The sequence below is a fragment of the Sander lucioperca genome, chromosome 14 (assembly GCF_008315115.2).
Source record: "Sander lucioperca isolate FBNREF2018 chromosome 14, SLUC_FBN_1.2, whole genome shotgun sequence".
Classification (NCBI taxonomy): Eukaryota; Metazoa; Chordata; class Actinopteri; order Perciformes; family Percidae; genus Sander; species Sander lucioperca.
This window is the reverse complement of record NC_050186.1, coordinates 20,102,381-20,118,050: the sequence shown is the minus strand read 5'-3', so window position 1 is coordinate 20,118,050 and position 15,670 is coordinate 20,102,381. Positions and strand designations below refer to the sequence as shown.

General features: G+C 36.3%; 1 protein-coding gene across 1 annotated transcript; it reads left to right on the top strand.

Moving 5' to 3' along the window:
* Positions 1 to 4,435: 4,435 nt before the first annotated feature.
* Positions 4,436 to 7,747, top strand: LOC116047154 (doublesex- and mab-3-related transcription factor B1-like). The gene is made up of 3 exons (XM_031295722.2): positions 4,436 to 5,099; positions 6,842 to 7,086; positions 7,188 to 7,747. Exons 1-3 carry the CDS (start codon positions 4,523 to 4,525, stop codon positions 7,314 to 7,316), a joined length of 951 nt encoding a protein of 316 aa, XP_031151582.1. The 5' UTR covers positions 4,436 to 4,522; the 3' UTR covers positions 7,317 to 7,747.
* Positions 7,748 to 15,670: the final 7,923 nt, after the last annotated feature.

Genomic DNA, 15,670 nt, shown 5'->3' with positions numbered 1-15,670 from the left:
CAGAACATACACAAATGAACAATACAGAAAACAAAAATGAACAAACGGGTAACAGAAATGTCCCAAACCGTAACACTATGACTTATTTATGATTTCTTTCGACATACTATACCATGACTTATTTATTACTTTTTTCGACATACTATACTATGACTCTTTTCGACATACTATACTATGACTTTTTTATGACTTTTTATGATTTACTATACTATGATTTTTTGTGACTTTTTTAACATTCTACACTATGACTTTTTTCAACATAATATACTATGACTTATTTATTACTTTTTTCGACATACTATACAATGACTTTTTTTCGACATAATATACTATGACTTATTTATTACTTTATTCGACTTACTATACTATGACTTTATATGATTTTTTTCGACATATTATACTATGACTTTTATGTTTTTTTGACATACTATACTCTGACTTTTTTATTATTTTTCCAACATTCTATATTATGACTTTTTATGATTTGTTTTAACATACTATACTCTGACTTTGAAATTACTTTTTTTGACATACTATACTTTGACTCTTTTCGACATACTATACTATGACTTTTTTATGACTTTTTATGATTTACTATACTATGACTTTTTATTACATACTGTACCATGACTTCTTTCGACATACTATACTGACTTTTTAAGTTTTTTTTAACATATCATACTCTGACTTTGATATTACTTTTTTCGACATACTATACTATGACTTTTTTCAACATAATATACTATGACTTATTTATTACTTTTTTTGACATACTATACTATAACTTTTCATGACTTTTTTCGACAGACTATACTATGATTTTTTTTTTTTTTTAACTTTGACTTTTTTATACCTTTTTTCAACTTACTTTACTTTGACTTTTCCAGACATAATAGTATGACTTTTTTCAACATATTAGACCGTGACTTTTTATGATTTTTTAACATACTATACTATGACTTTTTATGATTTTTTAACATACTATACTATGACTTTTTATGATTTTTTTAATATACTATATTATGACTTTTTTATGAATTTTTTCGACTTACTATACTATGACTTTTTAAGACTTTTTTTCGACATACTATACTATGACTTTCTATGATTTTTTAAAACATACTATACTCTGACTTTTTTATTACTTTTTTTGACATACTATACTATAACTTTTCATGACTTTTTTCAACAGACTTTACTATGACTTTTTGTTTTTTTAACATACTATACTATGACTTTTTTATACCTTTTTTCAACTTACTTTACTTTGACTTTTTTAACATACTATACTATGACTTTTAATGATTTTTTTAACATACTATATTATGACCTTTTTATTACTTTTTTTAGATTTAGTTCAAGGTACTATACTATGACTAATTTCATAGCTCAATCTGTTAGAAGACAGGTTTGGTTGGGACATACTATACTATGACTTAGCTATGACTTTTTTATGACATAATATACAATGACTTTTCATGAATTTTTTTTCAACATTCTATGCTATGACTTCTTTCAACATAGCATACTATGACTTTTTTCTATATAGAAGAAAAGAAGAAGAAGACATGCCTTTATTTATCCTGCGAGGGGAAATTCACATTTTTTCACACACATGCTCAGGACCTATACATGCTATACACACTAATGGAGAGATGCTAGAGTAAGGGGGTTTCTTCCTCAGATGAGCGACCCGAGCAGTTGGGTGTTCGGTCCCATGCTCAAGGGCACCTCGGCATTGCCCAGGAGGTGAACTTGCACATCTCCAGCTACCAATCCACGCTCCATACTTTGGTCAGTACGGAAACCCTCCAGTTTCCAACCGAACTCCAACCCCCATATATATATATATATATATATATATATATATATATATATATATATATATATATATATACGTACATATACTATTCTATGACTATTTTTGACATACTATACTATGACTTCTTATGGCATGCTATACTTTTGTCCATATATTATACTATGACTTTTTTATTACCTTTTTCAACATACTATACTATGTTTTTCGACATACTATACAATGACTTTTTATGACTTTTTTTTAACATACTATGACTTATTTCGAAATACTATACTATATACTACTATACTGTATATACTATACTATACTATGATTTTATTGTGACTCTTTTTGACAAACTATACTGACTTTTTATAACATACTATACAATGACTTTTTTACGACATACTAAATCAGGTATTTTCATGTTTTTATATGACATACTATATACTATTACATGTTTTTGAAATACTATAGTATGACTTTTTCAAGATAAGATAACGTCTATTGATCCCAGAGAGGAAAAGCAGGTGTTGCTGCAGCACAAGACATGTATGATATGCTTAATAGCAGTGAGTCTAGAATATACAGTATTGTAGTACATGATGTGGTGAGACAGTAAAACATGTAATACTGGTGGTGTAGTATGAGGTGTAAGATATAGTATAGGTGCAATGTAATAGTATTAACATAATACTACCACTATAATATGATAACATGATATAGTATAGTATAGCAGTATAACACCACAGCAAAGAACAGTGCACTGGCTATAACAGACTGATAAAAGATCTTCAGGACCCTGTTGCACACACTGAAGGAGCTGAGTCTCCTCGGGAAGAACAGTCTGCTCGGTCCCTTCCTAAAGAGGGCGTTAGTGTTATGTGACCAGTCCAGTTGTTTGGTTGATATGGACTCCAAGGTACCTGTGTGAGTCCACCCTCTCCACTTCCCCTGAATGGTAAAAGGGGACAGAGGGGCTCCTTTTCCTCTGGTAGTCCACCACCAGCTCTTTGGTCTTGCTAAAATTCAGATGATTGTTTTACCATGTGATGAAGCTATCAGTCCTTTGTACTCCTCCTTGTTGTCGTTGTTAGTGCATCCATGCCATTCAACATCAGAAAACTTTTGGAGGTGACAGTTAAATCGGAAGTCTGAGGTCTGAGAGGAAGAGGAATGACATTAGTACAGTTGCATTATTACATTTTCATAACATACTGTACTATAATAAGTTTTTAATGGCATTTCTATGACATAGTATATTGTACTGTGACATTTTTGTTACATACAGTATAGTGTTACATTTTTATGGCATTGTTACGGCCCTGGCAGAATTTTGACATGTGTCTAGATTTTTTCTGTGTTTTTGTGGGAGTGTGTGCTGTCCTCAACCTATGGGTGCCTCTCTTTGACTGACTGGAGTGGTGGGTTCAGCCTGGGGAGTGTCTTCTGCTGACTGATCCATCCATCACATCCTGCATTTTTTTTTTTCTTGGACCACTGTATAAATGCAACACAATTCAGATAGACGGAATGGGAACCATAGACTGTTAAAATAATGGATGCTTCGAGGCCTGAAAGGTGAAACCAACTCCACTGGTTGCAAAAAGAAGTCTGTTTCTATAAAAGTTCATCGGAAAATTACCTTACTTCTCACTTGATTAATTACCTTACTAGACATTTTCATAATCAGTTTATGGCCTCAATCGCTACTTTCATGTCTTCTTCAATATAAATTTCCTTTTGTAAATGATGTTCCCGTTTATATTAAAATGACAATAAAGCAGCGGATGCTTTGGTAGAATGTGGGCACCTATTCATACTTCAGACGAGGCATAGGCTATGCACGGTTTTAGCTGAGATAGCTGTGGGTGAAATGATGGTAGACATGAAACAAACCTTGCTTATTTAGAATGATCTTTATTGTTATTTTACTCAGGAAGGCTACAATAAAATTTTGCATGGCTTTTCTTGTTGTAGTTAAAAACAAACCAATTTACAAAAGCAGTACCAGAAAACAGTAGTAGCAGTGAAACAGCAGTAATAGCAGCGTAATGTTAATAGTATAGTAAACACAAATAAGTAAGGTCATAGTATGTCACAAAAATGTAATTGTAAAGTCCGTCATAAAAAAGTCATAAGAATGTCATAGCATATATATGTCACAAAAAAACTACTAAAAAGTCATAGTATAATATGTCGTAAAAAATTAATAAATGTCATAGTATGTCACAAAAGTAATAATAGGCCTAGTATTCCATTAAAATGTCATTTAGTTCTAGTGTGTTGTGTGGCTTTGTTGTGTGTCTTTTTTCAGGCATTTTTTGCATGACACTTTAATTCGTAGCCTATTCTCGTTGTGCTTAAACTATAGTTCGTTCATATAGGCATAATGTGCGCATACATGTTGATCTATAAAAGGTTAACATAGCAGGCTACACTTGATGCAATCAGCTATCTTTTTTTTCGACTACATATAGCCTAAAGATAACACGACAGAGCCAATATGAACTGATTTTACCATGCTGTAACGCCACAGATGCTGGTCAGACCATAGACTGTGGTCTGACCAGCATCTGTGGCGTCAGACCCAGAGCCATAGAGATATGTCTTTCTCTATCACTCGGGTCAGACCTATCTGCACAGCAACAAAGTAAAAGGGCTTGTGGTCTCTCATTGGTCTTTAGGTCTCTGGCCATGGGCCAATAGTGTTTCTCACGCATGAAAAATTATACATTTTACACAAAGTTCAGACTGGGTCATAAGTCCCCAAAAGTGTGGGAACGGGGGCTCTTACTTTTACAAACAACCGGTCCGGCAGGTAACATGTCCTCCAAAGAACATGAGACACTTGCACGACAGCCGAAATGCACCCGGTGCCGACACCATGGGATCCTCGTCCCGAAGAAGGGCCATATGAAGTACTGTCCTTTTCTCAAATGTGAATGCTGGAAGTGCCATCTCATCACACAGCGGACTCGGATCACGGCCCTCCAGCGAAATCCGAAGAAAGATAACCCCGAAATTAAAGAGCAGCGATCCCGTGTCCACACCGGTGTTACTGTTAGCGTGGTGAAACCAGCGGCTGATGGGACCTGTAGCGCTCGTCCGTCGGCCACGTCTGGAGTGATGTGTCTTCCATCGGATGGGGCTCCGGAGCGAGCCGCCACGGTGTGGAGCCCTCTCGATCTCAGGATCAGACCTGCCGCGAGAGGAGAGAATGTGACTGGTTTGGACATCGGAAAGGGGCTGCCCTTCCCTTCCAGTGAGGAAAGGCCATGTAACGTTACACCTTTTAGTAAGTTATTTTATCCTCATCAGTTAGCTAGCTAGTTAACTGTACGTTAATGTGTTTACAATGTGGGCCAAAGCTAACGTTACAATTGTTTTACTGTAAGATATTCACCTTAGTTACTTACATTAAGCAGAACAACAGCTTAACTAGCTAGCTAACTTCCTAAAATAACAAAACAATGACCACTTAACGTTAGAGCACCAAAAACATTTTAGAAAATTAAAATGGCTGACAAGCAAGTTATACCATAAATGATATTTTGCCTATAGTTATGAGCTGGGATGTGAGTAAAACGATAAACATGAAAGGTTTTTTGAAATGTGAGTTGAAAATTAGAGAAGATCGTCCATAAAGCATGAGATGAGTTTATTTAAAAGAAAACAGAATGGTCGATGGGGCTGATGTCATCAACGGCCATGTATGGAACACCTGCAGCTCGGTCGAACTGAACAGCGCGCGTGGAGCAAGCTGCCCAGGCAAACAATGGGGGAGGGATGTGGCGCGAAAGACGAGGGCGAATGAAGTCTCTCTTTTTTTTTTCTTTGTTGTTGTAAAAAGCACCATTAATACACACCGGTATATCACATTCATTTAGATAGTATTACATATAAATACTTTATAGCAGGCAAATGATAATAATTATCTCTGTGCAATAATTACAGATAGGCCTATAACTAATACAGGATAAAAAAATAATATTCATCATTACCACAAGATAGGAGTAAATTAGGTTGAAAAAAGCAATATAATTAAAATGTGTTTAGAGCTGAAACAATTAGTTAAGTAATCAATTAGGCTGTCAACCAAAAATGAATCAGCAGCTACAGTAAGATAAATCAATTTATAGTTTCATTCATTTTTCAATCAAAAAAGACAACATTCTCTGGTTATCACTTCTTGAATGTGAGGATGTGCTGCTTTTCTTGGTCATATTGTGGAATCTAACTAACAGTTACTCAAGTACTTGTACTTATAAAGTATTATTAATCCATAAACATCATATATAAAAGTAAAACACTGACAGGGACCATCTTTTTGTTTGCAGAATTTACTTTAAATACTAGTAGTACAAGTAGTACACAAGTAGACTTTAAAAGTAAATTTTGCTGGTAATACTTACACACTTTTAAATGCAAAACTTTTACTCGTAGTGGAGTATTTTCACAATGTGGTATTGCTACTTTTACTTAAGTGAAGGATCTAAATACTTCTTCCACATGACAGTTAAATAAATATTTTAGAGTTTTGGACTATGGTCGGCAAAACAAGCAATTTGAAGAGTCACCATGAGCTCTGAGAAACTTTGATAGTATTTTTTCCTCACTATTTTCAGTTCACATTAATCCATCCATCCATCTTCGTCTGCTTATCCGGGGTCGGGTAGCAGTTCATATTAATCAGTTGATTAATTGACATAGCAATGGAAAATTCTGAAATTCTGAAATAATTAGTTGCAGCCCTTGTAATGTTATTGTGTATTCTTGAAATTTTAGATCAGGAATTATGGCTTGAATACAGGGTTCAACATAAGGGTTGCCTGATGGGCCGGTGCAGGTAAAACAGGTCATTGGGCCCAGTAAAAATTGACTTTGGGCAAGTATATTTTTTTCACTTTCCAACCGGGCAAGTGAAAAAATACCTTAACGTTGAACCCTGCTTGAATGGATATGGAGAAACCTCCTAAAAGAATGAGATGCACACCAGTCTAAAATTAATAAAAACTTATGTCTTACCTTTCTTTCCAGATGCCCCTTACTTCGGTGAATTTGGCCAGACTGCACCTCTGCCTGTTCTTCACTTCCCATTTACGGTGTCAGGTCATTACCCCAGCAGCTACGCACCGTGTCCGAACCTCCTGTTCAACATGCCATGGTTGCCACCCGTGCCTGCTAGGCTTTTCAGTGACGGCCTCCGTGGACCCCTGATGTTCCCCCACTTTCAGTCGCATGCTGAGCATTACCCGCCTCCACCAGAGCCTGGACCTCCTGCTGTAAGTGGCCGCTCCTCTTTGAATACTGTAGGCCAGCTGTAAAGTAAAATAAACTGCTGCGATGACCTAATAAAAATGTATGCATTTGTTCAATATGTCAGGATTGCAGGCCGGTCTTCTTCACCCTTCAGCCACCCCCAGAACTCTTCCAGGAGGAGCTGATGTTAAGGCAGCACCCAGAGCCTCCTGTGTCCAAGCACACTGAGCAAGTCATAGATTTGCTGAATTAAAGCACAGTGAGCAAGATAATAGGGGGACTAGATTATAAGACCTGGGCTATTTCCTCCAGGTGTTCTGCAGTTTGTTGGCCAAGCTGCTGGCCAAGCCCTGTTGTTTTGTACCAAAGAACACATTACTATGGATTCACAACCTGTTCAGATTGCATGAATGTTTCTGCACACTGTTGTTCTTAATATAGTGATAAAAGATATGTGCATAGAATTGTTGATAAAATAAGCTAGCTGATTTTTGTATTTCTAGTTTTAGAATTTGTAATAAATTAAATTGCAAATGTCCTTATATAATCAGTGCTTATTAAAAATATGTTTATAAATGAGCACTCTGCAGTGCAACATTTGTTCAGTGTACTTACACAAGAGTTGATAGGCCATTTTTAGTTGGCATTGAGTTTTATATTAAAAGTTTGGTTTATTTTTTCAAATCTATCTCCTTTTTGCTTTTTGTCACAAGGGTTCATGCAAGGCAAGAAGGAACAGAACCCAAATGGAGACAGTAACAGTTCAGGGATTTAATCACAAAGGCAAGGCAAAAACCATTAGTTACATCATTATTAATGTGTAAATTAATGACATTTTAAGATAATATATTATGGGATTTGGTTTCATAGTTAGTACATTTCCCCTTGTCTTCTTTTATGCTTTCAACATCACATTAAATGCACATACTCATTTTGAGTATGTGCATTTTGTAAAATGTCCACCAGTGGGAGGAGGCACACTTTGAGTTCCTGTCCCAAATACTTTTAACATACCTTCACTGGCTGATAGGCAGTGTGAGCTCACATTCCTTCCACCAATCCTAACTGCTCCACCTGTGAACGATTAACTTAAAGTATAAATTTGGTGTATTTTTTTAATGTAGTTTTTACTTTAAACATTTACGATCTGTCATGCAAAAATCAAGAGGGGTCTAGCATCAAATCCCCACTGATATTAAAACACTGGGAAGAACTTATCAAACCCTGTAATCACCAGTGGTGCAATGTAACTAAACAGATTTACATAAGTATTGTAGTTAAGTACAATTTTAGGGTTCTGTTAATTGACTTAAGTATTTTCATTGTATGCTACTACTTTATACTTTTTACTCAACTATATTTATTTAACAACCTTAGTTCAAAGATACTTTACAGCTTAATATTTTACAAGATATTATATGCTTATAAAGTGCAGTACATTGTTATACTTTAACACAGTGGTTCCTAACCTTTTTGGCTTTTGACCATGCATTGTTAGCAGTTCCACCAAAGAGACATTTCCCCTCTAAACTCCTCAAATTGTTTAATTTAAATAAATGTCTGAAGCTCTCAAGTATTTCACCAAAAAAGTCATGACTGAAGAAAAACTACTTTGGAGGGAGCCCAACCCCTCTGTTGGCAACAACTGGATGAATCTACCTAATAGTATATAAAGTAATTAAAGCTAAAACAGTAAAATGCTGCTTAATGCATCAATGTTATCAATCTAATAATAACAATATCAGTCACTGGGCCAATTTTCTGCAGAACAAATACTTTTAAGTACATTTAGCTGATAATACTTGTGTACTTTACTTAAGTAGGATTGTGAATGCAAGACCTTTACTTCTAGTGGAGTACTTTTACATTGTTGTATTGGTACTTTTACTTGAGTAAAAGATCTTATTACTTCTTCCACCCCTGGTAATAACACAAATGTGTATATAGAGCAGATGTTACAGAGTACCACTGAGCTGGTTCATTACTGATATTTGTCACTGGAGTGTTGGAGCTTTAGGAAGGATGCCAGAAGGAGGCGAACAGTGTGACACCGCACCCCTTTGGCTTCTCCATGCTGGTGGGATTTTCCCCAGACCAGTGGTGGAAGAAGTATTTAGATCCTTTACTTGAGTAAAAGTAGCCTACTAATACCACACTGTAAAAAATACTCTGTTAGAAGTAAAAGTTCTGCATTGAAAATGTTACTTAAGTACAAGTAAGTAAGTATCACCATGAAAATGTTATTAAAGTACTAATGCAGAAACATCTTCACATTTTAGAAATTGGAAATGATGTAAACAGTTCTGTCAATCAACTTAGTGTTTAATCAGCTAAACATTTCAGCTGGACTTGTAGGCTGTTATATTGTTGGGTAGTTTTAAATTATAATAAAACATTGTATTTTATAAACTACATGTGTTTTGTGCAAAAATCTTAATTTGTAAAGTAACAAGTAATAAACCTGTCAGATTAATGTAGTGGAGTAAAAAGTACAATATTTGTCTCTGAAATGTAGTGGAGTAGAAGTAGAAAGTGGCATGAAAAGACTCAAGTAAGAACAAGTACCTCAAATCTGTACTTAAGTACAGTACTTGAGTAAATGTACTTAGTTGCCTTCCACCACTGGACCAAACTAATTAATGTTGGCATCAGCAACTTTAAGGAGTTCACTGAAGTGCAGCTGCCAGGAGGTGAGCATTGTTTGTGCGTCTATGCGTGGGCTTCTGGATTCCTGGGAATACTTCGACCAAATGAATCACTTCAGCTCTCTCCCTGTGTCTTTGTCTTCCTGTCTCTATCCCTTTTCATCCCTGGTTAAGCCACAGTGGAGACATCTTTACTGGTTTTAGTAGACGCTGTCATCACTTTCAGAAACTTCATCAGTCTGAAGGGCCACAAGAAAAACACGAGTCAGGTGTGAGAAAACATAAAGCCAGAGTGAACTGCCATGCTACAGTAGCAGCTCTGTGAGGCTGTGCACATTGGTGATTTGACCTAAAAGCTAGTATGTCAGTATGCGAACATGCTAACTGTGACAATGCTAACATGCTGATACTTAGCAGGTATAATGTTTACTATGCTCACTGTCTTAGTTAGGCATGTTAGCTAACATTTCAAGGTCCATTTCAGGCACTATTTTTTATCATGTGCACAAAAATCAGGGAAGCAGTCGCTAGCAATGAAAACCTTAGGTCTTAGGCTCCCTCCAAATGCAAAAAAGTAACAACAAAATGACAATCTAAACACATAGTTTTGAAAGTTAAGATAAGGAATAAAATATAACATAATAAAATATAAGTAAGTAATATAAATTAGACCTACTAATTAACACTGAACACAAAGTACAGCTGAGGCTAATGGGTATGTTATTAGTTTTGCAGGTATTTGGTCATGAATAAAGAATTGGACAAAGAGTTTTGATGATGACGCTAGATGAAAGGTCAGGGAATCCCAAGAGTAATTTATCCTGAAGGGGATATGAACATCTGTACTGAATTTTGAAGGCAATCCAACCAATAGTTGCGCAGACATTTCACTCAAAACGACCACTGTCAATCTCATGGTGGCGCTAGAGTAAAAGTCAAGGTTTTACCAAAGTCAGTAGTATAAATCAGCTGGGGACCATGAATGTCAAATCACAGACTCACCTGCACTTGATGCAGGTGAGTCTTACCCACGTACCTACTTGTGATTACCCACTTGAGTTTGCAGCAATGAAGTGTTAAGATATTTCACCACAAAACTTTGGGGATTAGAATAGAAGTAAAAAATAGGAGGACAAAGAAAAGAATGCCCATCAGTCAGCACAGACTAAATACAACATACAGCAAGTCAACACTGGTGCTTGTATGAATGTACGTCTGCAGAACAAGTTCCAGATTTCAACGCTGCTAACTATACTGCTTTTTTTGAAGCAGGTGATAAAAGCATCAACACCTGCCTTACCTGCCTCAGCCCTAAACACTGTAAGAGGACCTCTGTCATCGCTCTTAGTAGTTTGTGCAATACGTTATGTGAGTGAAAAAATAGCAAAGACAGGGGTCTTCAAGACTTGTCTGGCTTGTGCAAGCAGTTCTGTGAAAACTTCAGGCTACAATGTTAGCCAGTTATGTAACTGTAATAACACATGAGCAGCTTAGAGGAGCTCTTTTGGATTTTACAGATGGCTGAAGCTACTGTAATACTCCCAATATGTATTTCTGCAAAGGTTGAGCCAGGCACAGCTTTAGTCCTCACAAACTCCTGTCTACCCATAAAGTCAATAAAGTTTTTCCTTTCCTTTAGTATTGTCAATAAAATGTACTTAAAGTAGCAAAAGTAAAAGAACTCATTGTGCAGAAAATGGCCCGTCATTGTTATAGTCTTGGATTTTTAAAAGTGAAGGCATTAACATGTGAGCAGCATGAAAGAATCAACGGAATTAACATGGCAACAAGAATCTATCTGATAATAAGTAAGCGTGAAAAAAAAAAAAGATTATTTTGTGGGCATTTTAGGCCTTTATTTCTATAGGACAGCTTATACTTAAAAGGGGAGAGAGAGGGGGAATGACATGAAGCAAAGGGCTGCAGGTCAGAGCCAAACCAAGGAGTAAACCTCTACATATGGGCGCCCGCTCCACCAGGTGAGCTCACCAGGCGCCCAAAAAAAACAGATTCATTGTGTAATTCCTCTTAATCTACTTAATCTGCTAAGTAGAAACTATAGCTGTTATCGTAAATAAAACCAGCAAAGTGAAAAGTACAATATATCTTTAACTGTATGGAGAAAAGGTGGAGTATAGCAAAAATTAAGTACCTCAAATTTGTACTTAGAAAAGCACTTGAGTAAATGTATTGTTACTTTCCACCACTGCCAAACATCAGGAGACATTGTCAGATCCCTCCTATAATGCAATGCAATTTGCAGCTTGTATTAAATTCCATAGAAATGTGCCAGATGAGGGCTTGACATCTTACTAATGATTTTTACACGCCTAAAAGAAGCAGGCAACTACAAGTTCAAAACTACAAGTGATGTTTTTCCTTAGAATCTCCTCCCTCCTTTCTGCAGCTTTTGCCAACATGAGATGATAGTGCTGAGTGCTGAGTGCTGAGAGTCTGCTGTAGTGACAGTTGATGTGGAGTTAACAATGATTGTCATGTATACTGTTCCACAGAAACTTTGGTTGTCTCTGCTCTCTTGAATCAGTGCAACCCGTGACAACACTTGTGAAATCCAGTGTTATTGTATGTTTTGGCTAAAAACTTAATTAAATTAAAGGAGACTTTTAGCGTTAATAACAACACCAAAGGCACCTGACCAAGCTTCCATATTTTATGCGATGGGAGTGAGAATGTGTTGCAACTACACACCAGCCTCAGAATTCCCTTTTCCAATCCTACTTCTTTTTTTATTGTGTTTTAATTGCTTGTATTATTATGACAAAGCATTAATAAGAAGGTTTCATTGGGGATACCTGCGGGACAGGAACAGCTTCACATGTACAGTATATTAAACAACCTAAATCAGTATTTTAAATATGTCACACAACTGTTCTCCAGTACACCATGCTTTAATGTCTTCAGCTATGTTGCCTCCATCAGGGTGGGGTCGCATTGATGAAGGCAGACTATTGAATAAAGATTAAGTAGATAAATGTAGATGTTGATGATTAGTTTTATATTCATTCTATCACAGTCACAGCCCGTTTGACATGTTTTTTTTAATTAAGCAGGAAGCTGTTAGGGTGCACAGTCAGTAGGGAAGCTGTCAGGACTTTTGTTTACTGTTGATGCATGTGAAGAGAAAGGCTGGGTGTGCCTGAGATAACCTGTCCAGTGTGGTCCTGGAATGCAGAACATGTGTTGAAACCCTTTAATCCAGGCAACGTGTAAAGTGTTAAAAACTAATTTTTGCCTACCTCAATTAACATTTTGAATAATGTTGCCTGAGACTCACGAGTTGTGCGATAGCTTCATGGTGTTCTTATTACTGGTTATTTATAATGTGCAATATGTGTAATTTGTCATTGTGATTTGCTACAGTATGTGCTGTTTTGTCAGCCAGATCTCAACTGGTTCTTCTTCAAGGGGTGAGTTTCAGATAAGGAATTGGGTTTAGAATTAAAGTGACAGTTGGGACAAGGATTAGGTAATAGATAGGATTTACATAAAAGCAGTGGAGGGCTTGGTAAGGAAAGTATGTTGTCAACAGAGAGTCTTTAGGAATTTAAATAATCAGAACAAAAGCACATAATCTTGGCAATTTACTTTTCGATGCTTCTAAAGAAAAGTGGACAGATATTAGTGAGGTGAAGCAGCCAGGGGCTGTCAGAGCAGAGTGACCTGGGCGTGGTGCTGGCAAGAACGGACAATTGAAAAACATTCCTGACCTAGTGCATGTGTTTTACGCAGACTGGAAATAGACTGAGCAATATCCTGCAAGAGCTTCAACAATGTGGATAGCTAAAGGAAAAAATCTTCTGCTGATAAGTGGGCAACAACAGACATATGAGGGGGGTTATGTAGAGTACACTGAAATGAAAAGCGTGGCTTTCAAAATACTTATCTATCTTAGTTGGAATTGGGCCTCTCTTTTGCACAATAGGGAGTTTTATTTGTTTAGCATTTAACATCCCTGTCGTTTTAAAGTAAAAGCTGTTTCTCTCATTATGAAATTGGAGAGCTCTGCCCATTTTCACACCAGCCTAAATCGACGCAGAAAGAAGGCATGGTCTGTTTTGTTATTCGCTTCTAAAATCAGGTTGGTGCAGCTTCCATAAACCCCAAAATTGGTTCAGTTGGCTGCCAAAATACTTTGGAGTTCTGCTAAAAAGCAATAATTACTAAGGTTACCTCCTGATTCTGCATCTATTCATCCAGTGATTTTCCGACATTGTCATGACAATAAAGTTGTATTCTAATCTATTCTAAATTGCAAAGAGCCAATCAATATTTTCTATTTTAGCATGTGTAATGTGAACGCGTAATGCAAAAGGGATCTGTCACAGTGAAGAAACCACAGAGAAGTGACACCCAACCCTTCAGTTACCATTAGCTCTATAGAAGATTTTAGCCTCTTTTAGCTTTTGTTTTGGTTTTCTAGACTGCATATACTCCTCTCAAACCCACTGTACATTACCCAGCACCAAACAGCAGACAATGATAGTGACTAGTTGAAGAAAACTGAATATCTTGCAGCTAAAGAACAAAAAAAGGCTCTTCTAACCATGTTGATAAAAAAAAAAAAAATCCATTTGTTGCACAAAAAACTCCTTTCCCAAGTTGCGACTTCGTTTTTTTTAATCCAAGCAAATGTGGTGGTCAGAAACTACATATGTCAATTTGTATGATGTAAACCAAAATGGAATCCTTTTATTAACAGTTAACCTTCCTATTATTTTATATTTTCATAAATTCTTTTTACATTTTTTTCATTTTTCTTGTGGAGGAAAACATTTAATTTCTGGCTACCTAGATAGAGAAGAAGATTTGCAACTTGGGAAACAGGTAAGGTTTGTTAAATGGCCAGGTATTTGTTTTTAAGAGAAACTGAGACTTAGGTCTATTACTCGAAAGAAATGTTAAAGTGCTCATATTATACTCATTTTCAGGTTCATAATTGTATTTAGAGGTTATATCAGAATAGGTTTACATGGTTTAATTTTCAAAAAAAAACATATTTTTGTTGTACTGCACATTTCTGCAGCTCCTCTTTTCACCCTGTGTGTTGAGCTCTCTATTTTAGCTACAGAGTGAGACATCTTACTTCGGTTCCATCTTTATTTGGAGTCGCACATGTGCAGTACCTAGGTAAGCACGGCTACCCAGTCAGAAGCAGAGTATGAGGGCGTGCCATGCTAGCAGCTAGGCGAACATTATAATGTGTGTTACAAAGTGACGCACGTTCGTCACGGAAGTAAAGGCTGGACTACAATAGAGCTGTTTGGAGCAGTTTGTGAACAGTGTTTTCTGTTGGAGATGGTAAGTCCCTTTGGGGTGGACTTTGGGCTTTTTCACTTTGGAAGCCTATTACATGCACAAAAATGATATATAACACAATAAAGGAAAGGGAAAATGCCAAAAAGCATAATAGAAGCACTTCAATACACTAAAGGCACAAACTGAAGCTATTGGAGACAAAAAAGCTACAGAGCTAAAATTAGAGCACATATTGGTCTTACATTCATTAACCTCCAATAACTGCTCATGTTGCTCCATGTCTGCTGAATATGTAAATAGGGAACTGTCTGCTGACACATTAGTGTCCAAAAATATGCAGATAACAAAGGTATGTACAAAATATGACTTTGGCTATATATTTCCTCTTTTTTTATGTGATGCTAAGTGGAGTGGATTGTGCCTGAGAAACAAACAACCTGCCCAAACCTGTGTTTTAGAGTTCATTGGGTGTATGCAGGATATTTGGCAATAAAATAGTAAAAGTGAAAGAAACAAATTGTTCACTGGCATGGACCACTGCATTCAGGTTTGTTCAGAGGAGCTGTAATATAAATCAATATACACACACATTTAGATAAAGTGTGGCTAAGCACTTTTATTTATTCATGGTTTCATTCAAAACCAATTAGTAAATACTACAGCATGTTCCTATTTGTGTGGAAAT